Source organism: Centroberyx affinis, unplaced genomic scaffold, assembly GCF_046629955.1.
Source record: "Centroberyx affinis isolate AG114_WGS23_722 - 3 ecotype Tasmania unplaced genomic scaffold, CSIRO-AGI_Caff_v1 ptg000876l_1, whole genome shotgun sequence".
Taxonomy (NCBI): Eukaryota; Metazoa; Chordata; class Actinopteri; order Beryciformes; family Berycidae; genus Centroberyx; species Centroberyx affinis.
The window spans coordinates 90,939-114,928 of NW_027279468.1; the positions used below are offsets into that span (position 1 = coordinate 90,939).

Genomic DNA, 23,990 nt, shown 5'->3' on the forward strand with positions numbered 1-23,990 from the left:
CAGGCTGTATTCGGACTCCGAAAATCCCAAGTGATTCTTAATTTTGATGCAGAATAAAGTTTATTTAAATTTTATGTATTTGACATCTGTGACTCTGTGTTTTAGAAAATTGCTGTAACTTATCGCACATCCCTAGCTAGACACAACGGAAGTGTTTTTTCTCTGATTAGTCAGCTGATCAGGAACTCACGAAGAGCTGCGTCAAGCTAGACAGAGGTAACTGGAACAACACCGGAAACGTAGTAGTTTGGTCTTCACAATAAAAGCGCAAAATACTTGTCACGACATGGCATTCATTACAGTGGGGGAACTGGGTCGTTACAGCAGCAAATAGGAATAGGATATACTAATCACAAAATTAAACATGAATATAAACAGAGTAAATGAAGTTTTTCAAACATAACATATCAAGTAGAAATATATTAGTGAAAAATATGAAATAAATTAATTACAGCATGCATGCATGTTTTTGCAAAATAACAGCAGTAGACTACACTGAGATAAAGAAATGAAGTAGAAATATGTATATATAAAAATGTATAAATGAAATATTTTCAGCATGAAAATAAATGAAAAAAATGTGAATTTACAGTACATCAGTTGAGATAGATAGATAGATAGATAGATAGATAGATAGATAGATAGATAGGGCATACAATGTCGATATGTTTATTTGCATTGCAAAAAAGAATAATAAAATATCAGATTTACAGAACAACAAAAATAGTATAAAAGTAGAAAATTCTATGACCCTGGGGCTTATGAAACTCTTTCAAAATCTATTGTATAATTTCCAAAATCGACGCATGGTCAGTCTAACACTGAGTCTGTTTGTCTTCATTTATAAAAACATGATACTTTTGATGACAGGAAACAATCACCTGACAGCAGCTATTTGTTCCTCAATCGAGATTTCATTTTGAAACTTATAACCGGAAGTTCCCTTGTTTACCCCGCCCAGCTTGATGCTGGTATCGATAAGCACCTAGCATACTGGCTAAATGGTTGTAAACCTGGTTAATTAGGACGTTTAAATGGATTTTTGGTTGTTTTTGCGATGGCTGTGATAGCTGGAAACAGAACTATGAGGACGGATAACATCTCCTGATTTTAGACGTTGTCGTGCCATCATTTTTTTACGCGGACATCACCTAAATACTGGAAAAAACGACTGGCTAGGTAGGTGACAGTGCTGATTTTATAGCTGAGAGAGACATTGCCTGGCTCTAAATACAGTTTTTTACCAATTATAAAAAGGGAATATTCTCGATGATGATTCTCTTAAGTATAGTCGACAAGTTAGATTCAGTTATGAGGAGGAATGTGAATTTGTTGTGACTGTAGAACCACTATTTGTTAAGACCAATATGTTGTCTCTTACTTTGTTAATATTCAACTGTTTTAAGTTAATGTTATGCAGCTTTTATGGCTCCATAAGTTTAACTGTAGCCAGTGATGGCGTGATAAATAAATCATGGTTATCAACTTAAAGCAAACAACCACCAAAATAAACAAAAATCAATTATATTTTCAGAAGAAAAATATGATTTTGTCCTTTTAAAAGACCCTCTCCTGATATAACTTACATCAATTTGATGCTACTTCCTATGAATACTTTGAATTTATGTCATAAAGATTCATATCAGCATTAAACGGTTGGTAAACTCTATTCTGCAAATTATAAGGTTGGTAAATTGAGTTTAGTGGGGTTTACCCTCCTCCACTGCATCCCTGCTGCATGTAATAGAAACTTAATTTTTGCCAGCCAGCCTCCTGTCATCCTTAATAATACAGAACAGTCATCTGATAATATAATCAGCAGCACACAGTAGTCATGTTTGTGATTTTGCATCTTGGCATCAATACAGTCTCTATACTGGCTGGATCGGCTGCAGTCAGAGGCACATTGATAGTGGCTGATGAGGAGTGAGGAGTGTATGTGACTGGTATCATGTGTATAGCGCTGTGTGTTTCCATCACATTTCTCCACATGAACATGATTTCATTTCCTACCCTGACTCATGCAGGCTTGGCTGCGTGTGGCATGTGGTTTGTGAAATTAGAAATCTGGTGAAACAGCCAGAGAGTCAACAGTGTCGCTTCAACCTGGTCACAAGGTGGAAATAAGCAGAGCGTTGTGTTTTATAAACGGAGAACCAAAATGGAAACGCAGACAACACCCATGTGTCTTTTTTTAGACCAGCCGTCTTTCTCTCTTTATTAGAGTTCAACTGATTTGAGTTTTTGAAGGCCGATAGCAATACCGATATTTTTAGGTTTGTTAGTCACCGATAAGTAAGGCTGGGTATTGGCAAGGACACGATACATGGTCACGATACGATACTTATCACGATACATGGTCACAATACGATACATATCACGATACATGGGTCACGATACGATACATATCACGATATATGGTCACAATACAATACGTATCACGATATATGGGTCACGATACGATACATATCACGATACATGGTCACAATACAATACGTATCATGATACATGGGTCACGATACGATACATATCACGATATATGGTCACAATACAATACGTATCACGATATATGGGTCACGATACGATACATATCACGATACATGGTCACAATACCATAGGTATCACGATACATGGGTCACGATACGATTGTATCACGATACATTGCGATAAGATACATATTGCGATACATTGCAATACTCTACATAATTTACTGAAAATTTAAAAATAGAGCTGGAAAATACAACTTGCTGTGTACCACCTGGGTAGTCTAATATGTACATCACATATTGATAACTCAGCAGACAAATTGAGTCAAAACTATTTAATTCAAAGGGATTTGAGGGAAATTTAAGGACATTTTAAATCTGTTTAAAACATGAATAATCTTTTTTTAATGTATCGATACGAGGGGCTGGAAAATCGATACAGTATCATGGAAAAAAATATTGCAATATTCAGCTGTATCGATTGTTTTTTGCACAGCCCTACTGATAATGATACATGATACATTGATACATTTGACGAATTTCATGGCAAAAATTGCAAATACTCAGTGTTCCCCCCAGAATTGTCTTCTTGTCAGGGTGGGAAAGCCTCTGAAGTTAGGGCTGGGCGATGTGGACAAAATCAAATATCATGATATTTTTGACCAAATGCTAGGGCTGAACAATGAATCGAAATTTTATCGAAATCGCAATATGGCCTACTGCAATTTTCAAATCGCAGGAGGCTCAATATTTGTTAAAGGTGAAATGTGTGTCAAAATATCATTTTAAATGAAATATTGTGGTGCTGCAGAGATGTCCTGGCCCACACATCATATTCTACAGACTTAAGAAAACATCTTTGTTTGGTACAGATCCCTGCAAAAATCACACCAGAATCATTTTAATACGTTTTTCAGTGAAAATGAGAATAATGATGTAAAAATGATCATTCCCTCTAATATCGCGAATCATATCGCGATTGCAATATCAGTCAAAATAATCACAATTAGATTTTTTTTTTTCAAAATCGTTCAGCCCTACCAAATACCTCGATATCGATGTTGTAACAATATTGTAGGGATGACTATTGGTGCTTTCACAAAATATTTACACAATGAGATTTTTGATAAATAATCATCAGTAATGTGGATATAATGACTAAGTGGGTAAAGGCAAATAATAGAACAGCTAGAACAGTCTGGTAAGTTTAGAAAATGACATCACTTTACTGTAATGCAGCCTTTAAAACCAGGAAAAGACAACACTTATGCCATATCACGATATTACGATATCCAAAATCTAAGACGATATCTAGTCTCATATCATGATATCGATATAATATCAATATATTGCCCAGCCCTACTCTGAAGCAGAAGAGGAGAGAGACCAGTTTCTCCACCCACAGGAGCAGGAGAGAGACCAGAATGCACTGCAGCAGAGAGACAGGTTGGGGTTTGAGTAAGGGGGTGCAGCCAGGTCATTCTGGGAAATGTAGGCAACCAGTAACTGAAGTAGAAACAGACGAGGCAGGTTGAGGGAAAGTGGGTTCACCAAAAAGACACAACACTTTGTCACAAAATAACTCCTGGAATGTAATTGAACATCAGAAATTGATGATATCACAGTGTAATATTATCCAAGATTTTTCCTATAAATGAAGGGAAAACAATACATCGGGATACAACATATCAGTCTATCCCAACTCTTTATCTCACTTTCTGTATCCAATCTCTCTCTCTCTCTCTCTCTCTCTCTAACTCTCTCTCTCCCTCTCTCTCCCTCTCTCTTTCTTCTCTCTCTCTCTTCTGACTCTCTCTCCCTCTCTCTCTCTCTCCTCTCTCCCTCCCACTCTCTGACTCTCTCTCTCACTCTCTGACTCTCCCTCTCTCTCTCTCTCTCTCTCCTCTTTCCCTCCCTCTCTCTCACTCTCTGACTCTCCCTCTCTCTCTCTCTCTCTCTCTCTCTCTTCTCTCTCTCCCTCTCTCTGTCTTCTCTCTCTCTCCCTCTCTCAATTCAATTCAAAGGGGCTTTATTGGCATGGGAAACATACGTTTACATTGCCAAAGCAAGTGTGATCTCTCTCTCTCTCTCTCTCTCTCTCTCTCCCCCCCCCCCCCCCCCTCCCTCTCTCATGCTCAAGTTTCTCCCTCTCTGCTCTCTCCGTGTGCAGTGTGGCTGCTCGGAGGTGCGTCGTGCGCCCGTAGAGCCCGAGGGAGTGATGGATCCTCTGGGTGCTCGCTCCCAGTTCGTGGACGTCCAGACTCTCCCCACGTGGGAGCGGCGGCCGGATCCCCGGGGCGAGGAGGAGGAGGAGGGGGAGGGGGAGGGGGGGGAGCCGGCGCGGGACGGCAGCCCGGGCAGCCAGCAGGCCTTCCCCTCGCCCTTCCCCTTCAGGCCGGACATCAACCGCAAGATCGTCCTCTTGTGAGTCAAGCTTACGTTTCTTCATGTTCCCCTCACCCTCCGCTTCTTGTTTTGGTTCAGAAACATCCGAGGGCTGAAAGAGGAACACGGCTCCTCCCCGACCACAGCCACATAAAAACACTCTGCAATGAAAGTTTTATTGTCTTTGCATGTTTTACTTAATTATCTAATCATTCAGTTATGTTTGTTGTAAATGAATTCTTCCTTTTAAAGGCAGTAATATATCTCAGAGTTTCATTGAATAGATGTGGTGGGTTCACTCTAGGGCTGGGCGATATGGACCAAAAATCATATCTCGGTGTTTTTAGGCTGAATAGCGATACACGATATATATCTCGGTATTTTCTACGAAGTAGGCTAAATGTTCAGTTGTAAGTCAAAGCCACATGTGAGATGTCACAAGCACTTTTATTAAAACAAGACTGTGATCAAAATAAAAGGCAAAGACAGGGTTTCCTTCCCTGTTTTAGAACAGTCTGGTAAGTTCAGAAAATGACATCACTTTATTGTAATGCAGCCTTTAAAACCAGGAAAAGACAACACTTATGCCATATCACGATATTACCATATCCAAAATCTTAGACGATATCTAGTCTCATATCACGATATCGATATAATATCGATATATCGCCCAGCCCTAGTTCACTCTGCCTTAAAGAGCTGCTGACACTTCATCAGTCTGAGTTTCAGTGGAGAGTTTTAGTGTCCCATGATGCTCTGAATGCTGCTTCAGAGGCTTTTCCACCCTGATGAGAAGAAAACTCTGGAGGGAAACGCTGAATACTTGCAATTTTTGACATGAAATTTATCAAATTCAATGATGCTGAATATCGGCACAGAATATTGGTTATTAGCAGCTTCGGTCTAACAAACCTAAAAATATCGGCCTCCAAAAACTCCAGTCAGTTGAACAATAATAAAGAGAAAGAGTTTTAGTGTCCCATGATGGTCTTTTTCCACCCTGACAAGAAGAAAAGTCTGGAGGGAAACACTGAATACTTGTCCGTTTTTGGCATGAAAACGGTCAAATTAAAAAATATTGGATATCTGCACAAAATATCGGCTACAGGCGACTTCAGCGCACAAATATCGGCATCGGTTTTCAAAAACCCGAGTACACAGTGACACACACGGCACAGGGACAACAGGATGTCACATACGATTAGAGCTGAAACGGTTTATCGATTAGTAGATCGACATAAAATTAAACAATTAGAATTGTAAAAATCCATAAAACTGTCATTTATCACGTAAAAATACCAAATATTTGCTGGTTGCAGCTTCCCAAATACTAAGATTTGCTGCTTTTCTCCATTTCATATCATTATAACATTAATACTTAAGGGTTTTTTTGGCTGCTGGTCAGACAAAGTAAGACATTTTAAGAATCACTTTGGGCATTTTTCATTATTTTTGACATTTTATACACTAAATGATTAATCGATTAATCCAAAAAAATAAAAAATCAATAGACTAATCAATAATGAAAATAGTTACATACAGCCCTACATACGATAGAAATTGATGGTGTATTGAAGATGTGACATAGCACTTTCTCAGTGTTTACCGCTCGCTCGTCTTCTCTTCCACTACTTTTTATTTTGTTTTTAGCTTTAATGTCTTAATCTCAATGTTCTTCTCTGCACCTCTCTTAGTCAGCGTACATATTCTTATTTTGAAGTTGTAATTCGGTTTACTTGTTATGTTCAAGTTTGTGCCTGCATGTTTGTTATTGGACACCTTTTGGATCCTCTGTGGGATTCTGGGAGTCCTGCATCAGGTCTCAGCTGACTTTTGTTCTTCAAGCTTTTAGGCTAGATTTCATCATTTATCTGGCAGTGATTCACACTTCACACTCCTCAACTGGTCCTACTGTTTTCTCTCAAGGTGTGAATTCTCTGGTAGTTTACAAGATGTGTGAACGGGGCAGTTAAAGGTCCCAATCAGTGGGAAAATGGATTTAGTTCAAGGTTTAAATCTTCATTCCTCCACAGCAGTTGAATAGAAGGTGTGAAGTGGCCAATCACTGAGAACAATGAGCTTTGTATTCACGGAGGGAAAGTGAACAAGTTTCACAATCAATCAGTCAATCAAAGTTTATTTATATAGCACCTTTCAAACAAATCAAATGCAATTCAAAGTGCTTTACAAGTGATTGACAAAACGTAGGATGTTAAAAATGGATTTAGAGACTAATGTACACCAAAACAACCAAAAACCCCAAAAAGTTAATTGAATAAGACAACAATAAAAGATGGGTGGTTAAGATAATAAAATATAAATAATAAAAAATAATACAAGCAATAAAAATAAAATTATGAAATACTACACAAAATAAATGGATTATAGTAAAACAGTAAAAAGCTATCTATGTATCTATCTGTGTAAACTGCTGTGGGTAAGACTGTCAGCTAGATGCCGAAAATGTAAATGTAAGATGTAGACCAGTGGTTCCCAACGTGGGGTCCGGGGACCACCAGGGGTCCTTGAGGGGGTTCCAGGTCCCAGCAAACTGATGAATTGTTAAACTTCAGCAAGTGAACACAATTAGAGAATGTAGAAGAATTATTATTTTGATAATAGTTTTTCTGTTATCTCTCTACCTACAAAACAGATAGTCATTGAATTCTGGACAAAATCATATCTGACAATAAAAATATTCTCAGATTTGGGTTCGAGAGACAAAATTTCATCAAATGGGGGTCCGTGGCTCTAATGTGGACTAAATTAGGGGTCCTTGATATGAAAAAGGTTGAGAATCACTGCTGTAGACTGTGTGCATCATAGCATGAAATATAATTGGATGCACAAATGAACTGTCTAAAAATAACATTTTAGAGAATTGAACTCCTACTAAATCCCCCAGCTTTATTGAGGATAGTGGTTCTTAAAAGCTTTGAGTCTGGAAGCCAAAACAGTGTAAATTTAGCCTCACTTTGGGACTGAGCTCATTAAAACACATTAGTCCTCTCATCATGTGCCACCGGGAAACAGGTTTGCAGCCTATTTTGAGTCCTGGTTCTTAGTCTAAGAAACATTGGTTGATGGCTTTTCAATTCAGGAAGGTCTATTCCTTCAGATTCCAAAATTTGAATCCTATACCTCCATTGAATCCACTGTCGATTGGAGACGATTCTCACACTGAGTCTATTGTAAAATGACAGAGAACAAACATTCTCTTATCAAGATGAGACTGAACTTCAGAATATGAAAGGGCTCAGACCAATCAAGTATCAGATTTGACTCAGTGGATCCGGTTTTAAGCAATCAGTGTTTTTCTTTTGCCCCTTGCTCCATCTGGACCTCAGCTACATTACACACATTTAAACACTTACACATGGTGATCTATGTGCAGCCGTTTCTACTGGCACTGACTGTATTATATCTCAACCACTGTGACTGTTTACTAGTCACCTATGCTGCAACCCCCCCCCCCCCCCCCCCCTCCCCCAAGTGCAATAATCTGTTCTGTGCAATATCTCTCCAACTATGCTGCATACTGGCTCCACTTGCTCCCAGTACCGGACATTTCACTCTTTTATTCTGAGTATATACAGTATTATTTTGTTCTTATTTATTTTATATTTTTGTATCTTATACTCTATAGTGTTTATATTTTCTTATAGTTTTTATCCTTAATTAGGCACCTATAGGCTTGCTCCAAACGACATTTCATTGTACTCGTACAGTGACAATAAAGGTATCTATCTATCTATCTATAACTATGGCTCCCTTCACACTTCAGCTTAACGAGTCCCAATTATGATAATTTTTCCCCTCACATGACTCACACCTGATGTTTTCTAATCAGTGAGTGAACAGCAGAAAGCTGCATGGAGTCACACTTCTTCAATTCCAGTCTGGAACACATGGATGTGTGAGACAAAATCAGATCCCGAGGCATGAGACCCACATGCTACCTGTATTTGAATGAATGAATGAATGAACAGCAGCAAGTTAAAAACATACACATACACAAGAAAACAGAAGAAGACCAAAACAAGGGGTGTTACTGTTAATCATGTAGCATTTAAAACTACATATTTCATTGGAAAGAAAGAGAAGATAGTGCAAACAAAATAAATAGAATCATAAGTAAAGGAGTCAACAAATGAAATATTAGATAGAGAAAATAATTAGAGATTTAAACAGACATCTACTAGTTATAGGCTAGATTAAAAAGATAAGATGAAAGCTCAAATGGGAATTTGTCAGCGTTGCCATGGCAGTAAGGAGACTAAACCTTACATCATTCACCTGGGACAGCTGTGATCATTTAGGGAGCTCAGGGAGTTAGGAGCACACTGAGACTCAACAACAGAGAGAAAGATGAATAGTGGACTTGATTGGTGTTTAGGGAAATGCCTCAGTTCAGTCATGTGTTCACAATAAGCAGGTGTGGGTACAAAAATGGATGAGACGTCTTTGGTTATTGTTACTCTGCGTGTTTTCAATCACTTTCAGGTCAAGTCAAGTTTTATTTGCAGTATTTATAGCCCAATATCGCACAGCATGCCTCAAAGGGCTTCACAACACAAAAAGGCAGACACATAGATACCCTTCCAGCCTGGGTGACCATTGAACAAGCATCTGTATTAGACCTTCCCCTTAAACTCTATTTATACTCAGCAGATCCGAAAAAACTGAAAAGGAAAACAAAGAATCCGTTCCTTAGAAATACCACTGACATCTGGTATACTGCACACCAACACACCAGAGACAACCCCATCATCTCGCGTTTCTCCCCCCGATATGGGGCAGTGATCACTTCACGGCAGGAAGGGCAGATGGTGGTTTCAAACTTTGGGCACACAAAGGTATACAGAAAATAGAAGACCTTTATATGGATGGCAATCTCCTTAGTTTCGAACAGCTGTGCCAGAGATATGATATACCCAAAAAACATTTTTTTTAAATATCTACAACTGAAACACTTTGTATCGTCTAGATATAAGGAATTAGTGTCCGAGCCACCATTATCACGTCTTGAAGGTATAGCACTCTCACACCAAACTGGGAGAGGCCAAGTATCTTTGTTTTATGCAACTTTGGTGTCATATGAAAAGGAATCCTCTACTGATAGACTTGAGAAATGGAGACTAGATATTCAGGAAGATATAGAGGAGGCGGATTGGGAAATAGCATGCCTAAAGGCACAGACACAATCAATTAATACAAAATGAAGTTGCTACAATATAAGTGGCTAATGAGAACTTATATCACACTGGTTAAATTGAATCGGTGGTCCCCTGGCATTCCAGACACCTGGGGCCGGTTGCATAAAGATAGACCTGGTCTTAGACTTAAATGTGACTTTAAGTCAAACTTGCTATAGACATTTATATTTCCCTGTTCCTGCTACTTCTTGGTTGTTGTAGATCTCTAATGTGTTGTTTCTGTCTCTAAAGACTCTCTCTCTTCTTCAGACTCTTCCCAAAAACCAAAGATTTGGCATCTTGTATGAAACAGCTTCAGTATTTAAACTTCCCACTCTGACAGTTAGGCCGACTTGTTGCCATAACAACAAAGTTCTTAACTCAAGATTAGCCGGGGGGGGGAAGGTGGCTAACATTCCTACCTCAAAATAAGTCAGTTGTAATATTTAAGTAACGGACAGTCTTAATTAGACTATTCCAACCTGAGAATCTAAGACCAGACTAGTCTTAAACTAGCTTTATACAACTGGCCCCTGTATTAAATCTAGAGGAGAGGGGTACTCTGTTCCATTGTGTTTGGGAGTGCCCAAAGTTACAATCTTTTTGGAAAAAGGTTGTTCAGAACATTTCCCGGATGGTGGGCAGGGAGGGACCTTTCCGAGCAAAACTTTGTGTTCTAGGTGTATATCCAGAGGATTTTATAGTTAATTTGAAACATTCATTATTGATAGACTTCGGTCTTCTTCAGGCCAGAAGAATGATTGCCCTCTTTTGGAAAAATGTTGATGTACCTTCTATACATGCATGGATAAAAGAGATGGCATCTTGTCTTTTTCTATAGAAACTGACACATATATCCAGGGGAAGAGCAAATTATTTTGCAAAAATATGGACTCTACTACTAGATTTCCTTGAGAATGAGCATGTGCAGTTAAAATAAGTTTAGTTTATTAAGTAAGGGTGCTGTATATTGCTTTATTTTGATGTGTTTTTGTAAATCTTTTGTTTGTTTTGTCTGTTTTTGTTGTTGAATTTATGTTTATCACACTTGATCATTTTGTGTTTTTATGTGTATTATGTGTAAAATACTAAAATCAATAAAACATATTGTTTAAAAACCAAAATGTAACAGCAGTGGTCAAAACAAATACAATAAAATGTACACTCAATTAATAAGAAAATTAAAACAATAAAAAGTAATTAAAACAGTAAAATGTAGCCTAATTAAAACAATAAAAGACAATAACATCATATCAGTGGGTCCATCACTTTCGGTTCATATTGATATCAGATATGGGTTACATCCTAGAGTAGATATTGTAATAGTAATAATAATAATGATAATAATAATAATCTTTATTTATATAGCACTTTTCAAAATAAAGTCACAAAGTGCTTCAATCAATGCACAATCAAGAGAGGTAAAAGAACTAAGGACAGAAAATATATCAGTGTGGCAAAATTAATAAAAAAAAAATATATAATAATAAAAATAAAACACTAAAAATCTAAAGGTATGGTAAACAGATCCAGCCGTAGGGATAACAACAAACAGAACAAAATAACAGGCAAGGCAACAGGGTGGAGAAATGAATAGAAGTCAAAGGTTATAAAAAAAGGCCTTATGATAAAAGAGTACGTTTTTCAGAAGAGATTTAAAAGATGACACTGGGCAGGGAGGGTCGGTGCGACAGCGGTCACCCAAAAAAAAACACATCAGGTGAGCGGCGGTGACGGAGCGTGGAGGTCTGCTGTGTGAAAGCCGCCTCTGTCCGGAGTCCACGGCACCTCATAAACCCTCTTTGTTGTGCGGCACATGACCGTCTGCAGCTCAGCCGGAGCCTCGCTGCTGCAGCTCCACATTCCTGCTGCTCCCAACACTTCACTTCAGGGGGAGGAAGGCTGAGGGGGAAGGGGGGGGGGGGGGGGACTCGAGTCACAAGACCTGGCCTCGGGTCAGACTGGACTTGATGTATGGAGCGGACTTGAAACTAGGGCTGGGTATCGCCACTGATTTCCCGATTCGATTCGATGTCCGATTTGATTCGATTCAATATCGATTCGGTTAGGGATATTTCACTTACAATATCAATTTTGCTTGGATATGAAAGAGATTTTCAGAGAACTAGTGCTGTAAATTGTACAAGGAACCCTCTAACCTGGTGCATTATTAAGAATATTAATGTTTACATTTAGAATTGACCCCAAAGCACATTAATGTACTTTTTATTTAACATGACCAACACACTACATCAGTCAACACAATATAGTGCAAGTTGTGCAACTCTACAGACTCTACAGTCAGCGAGAGTGAGCAGATAAGTGCTTTCTTTAGTGCAGTGTAGCCTCAAGCTTCAAGCTTCAAGCATCCACGGGAAAAGGCATATATTAAAAGATCGATCTCTGGATTTTATGAATTGATATCGGATCATTCAAATGAAGATGGGTTTAAATCGGAAAATCGATTTTTTTAAACCCAGCCCTACTTGAAACTTGACTTGGGTTCTGGTGACTCGGGACTTGACTCTGACTTGTACTCTGATGACTTGAAAAGGTTTCTAAAGTCTTGACTTGAGATCTTGTGTTTGTGTAAATGACTCAGATTGAAAGTGATGAGATTTGTTCCAGCAGACGACTGAATTTAAATTCTGTTTTCTGAATTTGTATGGAATGATTGAATTTATTGAAGCTGAAACTGATTCTAGAAATCAAACTCATGATGCTCTTACCAAGTTTTTATCCTATTAAAACCATACTGCATTGAAAGGTCCTAGATATTTAGTTTTCTTTAAGATATTAAATTGATACTGGACTCTTGATGTGTTCTGACTTCACTTACTGTTCTACATTTAGACTTGAGACTTGACATTAATGACATGGACTTGACTTGGTAATCTACATTTAGACTTGGGACATTTAGGCAAAACAGTAACGTCTTTGGGAGCTTATATTCAGTGTGTAGGCGTCCTTCCTTGTCTCCATGTATACAAAGGCCCATAAACATGAAATGTCCCAACACAGTACCTAATGTAGCGCAGTCAAGATTTCAGTGATTTTCTGATGATTCTACACACACACACAAATTGTGGAAACGTACATTCCTCTGCTGAATGTTCTCTCAGCCTCTCGGTGTTGACAAGAGCTGCAGCCACTTCGCTTTAGATCTCCATCCACTGGAGGAACGTCCCATATCTGCTGTGGTCTGTGTTTGGAGAACAGTCTCCTCTGGCTGCTGGAGCCGTCAGGTTTTGGCAGCAAACTCGGCAGCAGCATTGTTTTTCTGCAGTGACGGGGTGTTAAAGACTCTTCTATCGGCCAACAGCAACCTTTATGGTCAAAAATACAAATCTGAATACATTTTATACCGCCAAGCAATCTGACAACTGCTGATAATTCCCATAAAGCACCAGCTACCTGGACTTTATTGGTTACTATGCCAACTGTTGTGGTAACAAGGGAGCTCTAGTGTTTTGTTTTGGGGTTTTTTACCATGTATCTGTACTAATTTGAAGGACACTTTTCAGGTAGGAGAATTGCATTTGTAATTGGGATGTTCTTTGTTATGAGTATTGCTGCTGACGGTACAAAGCTGCACTTTTACACACCTATTACATCACTGTCATACCCATAATAGGACTATTAAAGTTTTGGATTTTATTATTTTTTAATTTTTATTTAGTTTTCAAGTTTTATTCCAATTTCAGTTTGGTTTCAGTAAGTTTTTATATATATATATATATATATATATAATTGTTTATTTTTCTGTTTTTGTTTAGTTTTTTTTTTGTATTTTTGGTCAGGGTGGTATGTGTCCTGAACTAATCTCAAAATTCTCTGCCCAAAATGAATCCTCCTTTTTTACCCTGTACATAAAAAGATGAAACCTAAAAACATTTCACCTATGTTTTTATTTTATTTTATTTAATTTCAGTTAGTTTTACAAGTAGTTTACTAGTCAGTTAAGTTAAATTTTTATTGTTATTTCAGTTTACGACAGTGTTTTTCGACACCCAGTTTTCATTTTAGATTTAGTTTACAATAATAAACTTGACCCATACTCACAGTAAAGAATGCTCTCTCGAGTATTGTTGCTTTAATGAAGCCCTAAGTATGAAACCACATGCAAAGAATATTACTATTATTATAAAATACTTAACCTGACATTTGGGGGGTTAAATCTCCCTCTGTATAGGCTGAGTTAGGCTAAAATACACGGGGGAATAAACTGGAAATGTTCTGCTGTGTCAGGTCTTGTGACTAAAGAGAATGATATACTCACTTGGTGGTTTTACCCCACTAAGCATATTTCTAGCTAAAGATATATACAGATGGAGATGAAACAGTGTAAAACAGGATCTGAAAGGCTGTATGACTGACAGCAAGGCGTAGCTGTTTCAAAAGGCCTGTTATTATCTGGCTTCTGATAGGTTTGAATGACGTTTGTGTCTCATCTCGTCTCCTGTACTCTGTGTATAAGACGGTGGTGTAAAGAATGTAAGCTCTTCCTCCTTGCTTCTCGAGGCTCGGCTCGTCTTGTGACCAACGGCTTTCAACACACACTTGAGTAGTTCCACATTCAGGCTCTGATGAAACCTGAAGGGCTAACATGGCTTCCGACCGGAGACACGAAACGCACTTTGTTCACTGAAGTAATAACCAGCATACACAAGCAATCGAGTTTGGACACACGCATTTTTCTTTATTTTTTTACTATTTTCCACATTTTAGAATAATAGTAAAGACATCAAAACTATGAATTAAACACAAATGGAATTATGCAGTGACCAAAAAAAGTGTTGAAACAAATCAAAACTATCTTATATTTTAGATTCTTTAAAGTAGCCGCCCTTTGGAAAGAAATTCATACATAGGATCAACTTCACTATTTATATTTGTCTAAGAAAGACTGTCTTTCTTTCTTTTTTTTTATATTCACAATTTCTAATAATTACATACAGACCACCAAATGACAAAGGAAACATACATACACCAACATATGCACATAGGAGAAAGAAAGAAAGAAAGAAAGAAAGAGAAAAAAAAAACAAAAAGGGTTACCACCACAGTACAATTACAATATAATTTAAGAATTAAGCAATTGATTGCAGTTATTACAATATGAAATGGCAATGTCAATTAAGAACAACAAGAATCCCAACAGAAAGGGTACTCAGCCATCCACGATGAAGACCATCCACAATACAATACAAAATTTGAATCAAAATTCAAAATTACAGATACAAAAAGGTGCTTGGAAGCTTTATTTTTATGGACATTTGAGAAACACATTTCAAGCATTTAAGCAGAAGCCTTTAGATCAAAATGTCTTTAAGAGATGAAAAACATAGTACATTCAGTCAGGTGGGTCCAGACTGTTGACTGGTGGTGTGTTTAGCAGAACAGTGTGCATCAGTTATCCAACTTCACAGGTGCTCATGGGTTAGGAGAAACTAAACAATGGAAAATGTACTTATGGAGTGTATGTATGAAGAATATATGAATCAAGATCCAGGCACAACTGTGAGTAACATTTGAAACGCCTTTATTTCCAAAGGCAAAGAAGATAAAAACACACACCTACACATTTAAGCTTTAACCTTCCTCAGGGTGTTTGTACACAGTTGTGCCAGGATCTGAATTCACACACTCTGCACACTTCAGAAGTCTGTTTTCCACTGTTTTCTTTGTTAATAAGCATATTTGTTTGAGCTTATACTGTATTTTCAAGGCTATTTGTGTAAATGTAAGTAGGGCTGGGCGATAATTCAATATTACCGTTTATCGTCTTTCAGTGGAATCATATCATGATGATATGAAGATATTTTAATATTGTGACACACATTTCTGCTGTCTAAATTGATGATGGCAAGCAAATTTTACTTAAAAATTCTCATAAAATGAGGTATGGTAGGAATATTATTTGAAAATTTCAGTTTTGTTTGACGTCACACCTAACATTACCATTCGGTTCAATGAGATGAACATTCATTTGATTATTTAATGTGATTTTGCATACATGAACCATATCGTGATATATATTGATCGAGAAAAATCCTTATGATTATCATGATATTGATTTCAACCATATCGCTCAGCCCTAAATGTAAGCAGACTAAGATATGTTGTTGTAAGTTATGTGTTAGGGGAATCAGTACACAATAATAATCATTATCCCAGTGTTTTTATGTAAATGAGGTGAAACTTTAATGATCCTTGTGGGGTAATTGGGTCGTTACAGTAACAAATGCTATTGGGATCCAGCAAAGAAAAATAGAGTATCAAAAAGATTAAAGCAAATGTTGGAAGTATTTAAACATAACACAACAATTTCAAAACTAGAACATGTTAAGTTGAAGAATGAAAAGTTGGGAAAATAAATGAATACAGAATTATGAGAGTGCACAAAGCAGCAGTAAAAAAAAAAATCTGAAATGCAGAAAAAATATGTATGAAAACATACCAAAACTATGAGAAATATGATATAAGTGAGAATATTTAAAAATATCAAGATGATTGTTGTAATTGTAGTTCTTTGGAACATTTTATTTTCTATGACTAATGGGGGCTCTGAAGACCATGTGGGGTTGGTGTGTCTCTCAGCCAGCTAGTCATTCATACAGTGTATATTCTGCTAATATTACATAAGATTGAAGTTTCATAATTTGACTTTATTGATTCCCCCCCCCCCCCCCCCACAGCACCGGTGACGTTGCCCTGCTGAACTGCACAGCCGTCATCAACACCAGCAACGAGTCGCTGAACGACAAGAACCCGATTTCTGAGAGCATCCATCAGCTGGCCGGGCCGGAGCTCAGGGACGAGCTGCTCAAACTCAAAGGTACAGGGGAGCGCCACCAGAGAAGAAGAAAAACTCCATTTGAACCCATCAGCTTAAAGACACTGAAGTCTGGAGGCAAAAAGACTTGTGCTCAGCCATCATGAGTATCACTGGAAGAGCACAGAATATACAGTTACATAGGCAAAACTGGGCACATGATGCTCAGCTGCTCCAGTCTTGCACTTCTGAATTGCAAACAGGGCTGCAACTAACAATTATTTTCATTGTCGATTCATCTGTGGATTGTTTTCTCGATTCATCGATTAGTTGTTTGGTCTATAAAATGTCAGAAAATGGTGAAAAATGTGGATCAGTGTTTCCCAAAGCCCAAGATGACGTCCTCAAATGTCTTGTTTTGTCCACAACCCAAAGATATTCAGTTTACTGTCATAGAGGAGTAAAAAACCAGAAAATATTCACATTGAAGAAGCTGGAATCAGAGAATTTTGACTCATTTTTCTGAAAAAATGACTCAAACCGATTAATCGATTATCAAAATAGTTGGCGATTAATTTAATAGTTGACAACTAATCGATTAATCGTTGCAGCTCTAATTGCAAATTGGGCTGAAAATGTTCACAAGACTCATAACTGCTGTCCCCTATTCCTCTGATATACGATCTGTTAGAACAAGTCTACAGACGGCAGAGTGGAGCTCAAATGTCTCTAAAAGGAGATTGAAAGAGCAGTCTGTCTATGTGAAGCTATTGAACAGCTATTTCACATTAACATGTGAAAATGTATTATAAGAACACAATGGTACTATGTCAGTACTCAGTAAAAACATCTCTAATACACATTGTCCTTAGAAGGATGTATGTCATACTTACAAGTAATGAAACTTGAGTAAACATTTAAAAATGTAGTACCGGTTTTTGAGAATCCAAATCTGAAAAATTCTCCATTTTGTCAACACAGCAGCTATAAAAGTCATAACACAAAGCGACATGTTAAGGCACAGATGGGTAATTTCATTAACATTTATAGCCAAAAGTATTTTGTCCTTCACCACTTTATCCCCATCGACTCGATAGTTCCCACTAGGGCTGGGCGATATGGACAAAATCGAATATCGCAATATTTTTGACCAAATACCTCGATATCGATATTGCGACAATATTGTAGAGATGACTATTGGTGCTTTCACAAAATACACAATGAGATTTTTGATCAATAATCATCAGTAATGTGGATATAATGACTAAGTGGGTAAAGGCAAATAATAGAACAGCTAGAACAGTCTGGTAAGTTCAGAAAATGACATCACTTTACTGTAATGCAGCCTTTAAAACCAGGAAAAGACAACACTTATGCCATATCACCATATCCAGAATCTAAGACGATATCTAGTCTTATATCACGATATGGATATAATATCGATATATTGCCCAGCCCTAGTTCCCACCCCCGCTAGAGGAGATGTTTTCCTGTCTGGATTGTGTCTAGACGTCTACATGTTGCCCTGAGTCAGTGCCTGAAGCGTCTCATTCTGTTTGTGTGCAGGATGTCGGACAGGAGAGGCGAAGATGACCAAAGGCTTCAACCTGGCAGCGAGGTTCATCATCCACACGGTGGGACCCAAGTACAAAGCCAAGTACAGGACGGCTGCTGAGAGCTCGCTGTACAGCTGCTACAGGAACATCATGCAACTGGCCATGTAAGAACCACCAATCAATCAGTTACTCAGTCAGTCAATCAATCAGTCAATCAACCAGTAAATCAAACAATCTAAATGTATGTATAGAGACTTTCCAAACACACAGCAACTCTTAGACACTACTGACAGAATTTTCATTTTTGGGTGAACTATTCCTTTAACTCAGAACGATGTAATGTTATGAAAGGTAATATCAAAGCAGTGAAAAATACATTATTTTCCTCTTCAAAATTTACATAGATGCAGTTGGAGCCTCTCATATCAGCCACAATTTGTCAGAATAAAGCGATCATCAAGCATGTTGCTCACGGTGTGAATGTGGGGTGAGGCGCACAGTTGACAAAAAAAAAGAAAAAAATCAAATGACTCCCATGCTGGATCATGTTGTCATCGGGACTGCAGCAACAAAGTATAAAACAATAATTTTAGTGCATTTCGCCTTTTATTTAAAGTATTTTCTTTCAGCTCCTAGGCTTCTTCCATTAATGAATCAAATAAAATATCCTGAAAAAGGAAAATAAAAATCAGCTATTATCTGGTGTCAAAGTTCATCGTTCTGCAGAGTAAAAGTCATCATCAAACGTCATCATTCTGTAAAATCAAAATCTCTATAATTTGGTGTCAAAGTTCATTTTTTCAGAGTAAAAGTCATCATAATCATTTGGTGTCAAAGTTCATTGTTCTGCAAAATTGAAAATCATCATTTGGTGTCAAAAGTTCACATTAGACCTGAATGCTTGCTTTGTCTGCAACTGTATGCGAGTTGTCTGGTTCAGAGAGAGAGTGACAGAATATGTGTGTGTGTGTGTGTGTGTGTGTGTGTGTGTGTGTGAGCCAGCTAACCAGTCGGTGGTGTGTAATGTGAAGCGCTGTATATGAGATTTGAGACTGTTTTCCTCTCGCCACAGAGAGCAGTCCATGGTGTCTGTGGGCTTGTGTGTGGTGACCACGACCAAGAGAGGCTACCCACTGGAGGACGCCACACACATCGCTTTCAGTAAGACACACACACACACACACACACACACACACATAGGCCCACTAAGCATTAGACATCATTTCAACTTCGCATCTCTGCTTTTGCTCTCATATAGCCCCGGATCTTTTTGCCTATGTATAGACCTGTTTTAGACCAAGCACTAAATACTTTATTACATATTTAAACAATCCATAACTATCCAAAATATATACCATAGAGGTCCATATGTAATAAGCTAAACATCTACTAAACTTTCACTTTTAAACCGTATAAACTATTTAGACCTTTTAAATGGTTCATCAATGTAAAATTATTCAGTGGGAGCTTTTACACAGACACAGCTTTCAGTAAGGAACAAACACACACAGTTTTAAGTAACACACACATACACACACACACAGAACACACACACAAGAAGTCTTACAATCACACTTATTGTACAGTTGGTTTGGACACGCACACGCACACACACACACACACACACACACACAGTCTCACATACTTACAGATAATCATTTTGGAAGTTGATCAGTCAAGAGTATTTAATCACCATCCCACACAGACACACACACACCATGACACATGACTGTATACACTTCAAAATAGGTCACCAAATCATACTTAGCACACATTTAATTATAACACACACTACCATCCTTGTTAACTAGCTGCATTGCCACTAATTGGGTAGAAGAAAAATGCATAAAATCCAGGTTTTAAATGCGTCCAAGACACCTGTGGAGGTCAGAGACAACGCATTAATAACAACATGTGAATGCAATGAGTCTCCAGTCTATTTATAGGGGCTATTATGTAAATGGAAATAACTTTCACATGCGGATCCAACCAGGAAGCACAAATCCAATTGTCAGGATACTGATAGGATGGACGAAGTGTTTCTGCTCTGCTCCATCAGATCAAGTGAAGAGGAATCACTCTGCTCACAATACAACTGTATTTATTTTTTCTACACAGTTAATATCATTCCATTGTCGTTTTGCCCACAAAGTCCTGCATCAGAATGTAAGCCATTATATTCTTTACAATCTGCCTTTGCGGGGCAAAACGTCAGTAGAATGGTTTTAATATTGCAGAACACGTAATTACAAGAGGCTATTTAATTTAGGGCCCGAGTGACACCTCTTCACTTGATCTATGCAGCTTTGTTTTTGGCTGCAGTTTGACTCACCGTGTGTGAGCGGAGCGCTGCCTTCAGTCTGTAGGATGCTGTCTGCTTAAATGAAGCCCTGTCAAGTCTGTGGCGGATTTTTTTCATACGGAGATCCTCTCTTCATTCAGCTAAGGCGTACCAGGAGGTGGCGGTACGGAATAAGAAGTAAGGGTGCTCATGTGGACAAAAATCAGAAGTGCCGGTACTCAGTACCGGTGAGTACCGGCCCATTTCAGGCACTGAGCACACGTTAGTTTCAGGATTGGTTACAGGGTCTGAAATCCCTTATTGCAGGTTTAACTGTTTGTTTTGAAGGGTTTTGCAGTTAGTTGTGCACAGTACCAGAAATGTAGCAGCTCTAAAGCTGAATGGTAAGTAATCTTATTAAATGATATGTGGCTAAACCTGTCAGTTTTGCGTAGGAGATTGGTAAAAATTAACATGAAATATGATACAAAAATAAAGTACAGGTTTCAGACACTACTTTCCCCGTTTCCATAGGAAGTGAACATGGTGGGTGATGGGAGATGGTGTGCGGCTAAAACTCACTGCGATGGATGAAATGTTTCCAAAAATAAACCCAGTCACATCAGCTATATTGAATTCATTTTTAAATAATATTTTTTTTTTTTAAATGTATCCATCTACAGGCCATAACTTTTTATTACTAAAAGGTCAGTCAATGCTAATCACCTTCTATCACTCAGGATAGTGTATACTAAAGAATTAGCATGGAGCAACAGAGGAAGGATCCACCAGGGACACAAGGATGATTTTGGATTATGGAATGCAAGTTTTTGATTCATTCCTTAAAGGGTTAAGGAATAAATCAACATGTCCTCACACGTACATTAACAAGTGTGTGTGTGTCTGTGTGTGTGTGTGTTTGCAGGAACGGTGCGCAGGTTCCTGGAGAACTATGGAAACCACATTGAGGCGGTGGTGTTCGCCGTGTCGGATATGGAAGAGGTGTGTGATGCCGCTGGTTGGTTGTCGTGGTAACTGAGGTGATTCCCCGGGGAAACTGTGTTCAGGAAACGCAGACTGGTTAGGAATTTAAAATATTTGACAATGCTGCATCTTGGAAGGCAGTTTTGGGATTTTTGATTTACCCAAATTAATTTCTGGTGTTGGTTATGGTCACATTTTTTTGGGATTCCAGGTTTTTTTTTTATAATAATAATAATAACTTTATTTATATAGCACGTTTAAAAACAGAGTTTACAAAGGGGTTTGACAGTCAAAATAAAAGAATACTCAAAATGAATTTAAAAAGCAATGAAAAAACAATAAACAGGCATTAAATTCAGATAGGAGGACAGAGGTGGAAAAGAGCAACATTCAAGTAAAAGGAAGGATAACCTTAAGATGAAGATACAATTAAGATAAAAAGATACAACACAATAAAAAGACAATAAAGAGATGACATCACATAAAAGCAAGTCTGTAAAAATGGGTTTTAAGAAGTGATTTAAAAGAAGTCACAGATTTTTGGACATCACATTTTTTTTCATTTCCAACAGAGATTCCAATATCAATACTCTTTGTTTTTGTGAATACTTTGTATGATTTGTTCTTTACCTGTGTGTGTGTGTGTGTGTGTCTTCAGCCGGTGTACAGGAAGCTGCTCCCTCTGTACTACCCTCGCTCTGAGCAGGAGGAGCGGTCCAGCCTGCCTCTCATCCCGGCCGACATCGGCAACTCGGAGGGCGAGCCGGTCGTCCCCGAGAGACAGATCCGCATCACCGAGAAACCGGGCAGCCTGGAAGGTACGCGGTCCAACAGGGACGCCCGCCATAGGGATTTTTTTTTTTTTTTTTTTTAACGTGGTGAAATGTTTCCAAACCTTTGTGAGGACACGCAAAAAAAATCCTTTTTTTAAGAGCAGGCGCTCTATTTTTGCAAGTGGTTGATATTTCATTTTGGAATGAAACTCCTGTATCAATAATAAACAGTCCAAGAAAAATTGATCTGCCTCTAAGGCTGTAAAACTCATCAAAATACACACACACACACACACACACACACACCACTGCAGATCCGGGCTGAGGTCAATTCACTTATAACTCCAGCAATTCAGAATGCATAAAGACAGTGTAACTGACATGCTAATGACAGAGCAGCCAGTCAGGCGTTCAGTCATTTCTTAAGGAAAGGAATCACTCCTTTCCCTTATTTGACCTGTCAGGCTGTTCAGAGTGAACAGGCTGCTCGGGTTTTTCTGTTAGAAAGTCAACCAGCCAGTCAACCAGTCAGTCAATCATTGAGTCTGTCAGTCAACCAGTCAGATAACAAGACACCTAGCCAGTCAGTCAGTCTGCCAGTCAGTCACAAAGTCAGCCAGTCACTCAGTCAGCCTGTCGGCCACCCAGTCATTCAGCTAGTCAGTCAGTCAGCCAGTTAGTCACCCAGCCAGTCAGTCAGTGAAACAGTCAGTCAGCCAGTCAGTCATCATATTGAATACCAGCCAAAACTTTCAAGTCTAGTCCAGAAATCAAGGTCTAGAAAAGTATGAAATCTTGATGAGGAAAATGTGTCAGAGCAGTCAGTCGGTCAGTCAGTCAGTCAGTCAGTCAACCAGTCTGTCTGTCAGTCAGTCAATGAAACAGTCAGTCAGCCAGTCAGTTTGGTATTGAATACCAGCCAAAACTTTCCAAAAAAGCCAAAAAAGTCTAGTCCAAAAATAAAGGTCTAGAAAAGTATGAAATTTTGATGAGGAAAATGTGTCGGAGCAGTCAGTCAGTAATCATATTGAATACCAACCAAAACCTTCAAATGTAGACTGAAAATTAAGGTCTGGGAAGTCAGTCAGTCAGTCAGTAATCATATTGAATACCAATCAAAACCCTCAAATGTAGACTGAAAATTAAGGTCTGGGAAGTCAGTCAGTCAGTCAGTCAGTAATCACATTGAATACCAATCAAAACCTTCAAATATAGACTGAAAATTAAGGTCTGGAAAGTCAGTCAGTCACTCAGTCAGTAGACATGGGAGAATAGGGTGCAGAATACATTGTAACCGAGTTAGTGGAACGTCTGGCTGTGTGTCTTCTTAGCCCGTGCCAATGCCTACACACACTCACACACTCACAGTCTGAGGTGTCTTGAGCGTTCAGCCAGCCATGCCTTCCTGGAGGTCCTCTACGTTTTCCACAGTGTCGTCCGTCTGCTGCGTGTCGGACAGCGGGTCAGTTGGCGCGCGGCGGCCCGACTAACAGAGAGCAGGTGTTAGCCGGGACCGTCCCAACAACACGAGGTTAACCGCCCTCAGATCTGCAGA

At 38.5% G+C, this 23,990-nt stretch overlaps 1 protein-coding gene across 1 annotated transcript; it reads left to right on the forward strand.

Moving 5' to 3' along the window:
- Positions 1–1,011: 1,011 nt before the first annotated feature.
- gdap2 (ganglioside induced differentiation associated protein 2) lies at positions 1,012–22,480 on the forward strand (the record flags this gene model as incomplete). The annotated part of the gene is made up of 7 exons (XM_071521229.1): positions 1,012–1,179; positions 4,657–4,910; positions 16,765–16,904; positions 18,408–18,561; positions 19,470–19,558; positions 21,604–21,680; positions 22,321–22,480. Coding segments are annotated over exons 2-7 (826 nt in total), but the record flags the coding sequence as incomplete, so codon positions are not given.
- Positions 22,481–23,990: the final 1,510 nt, after the last annotated feature.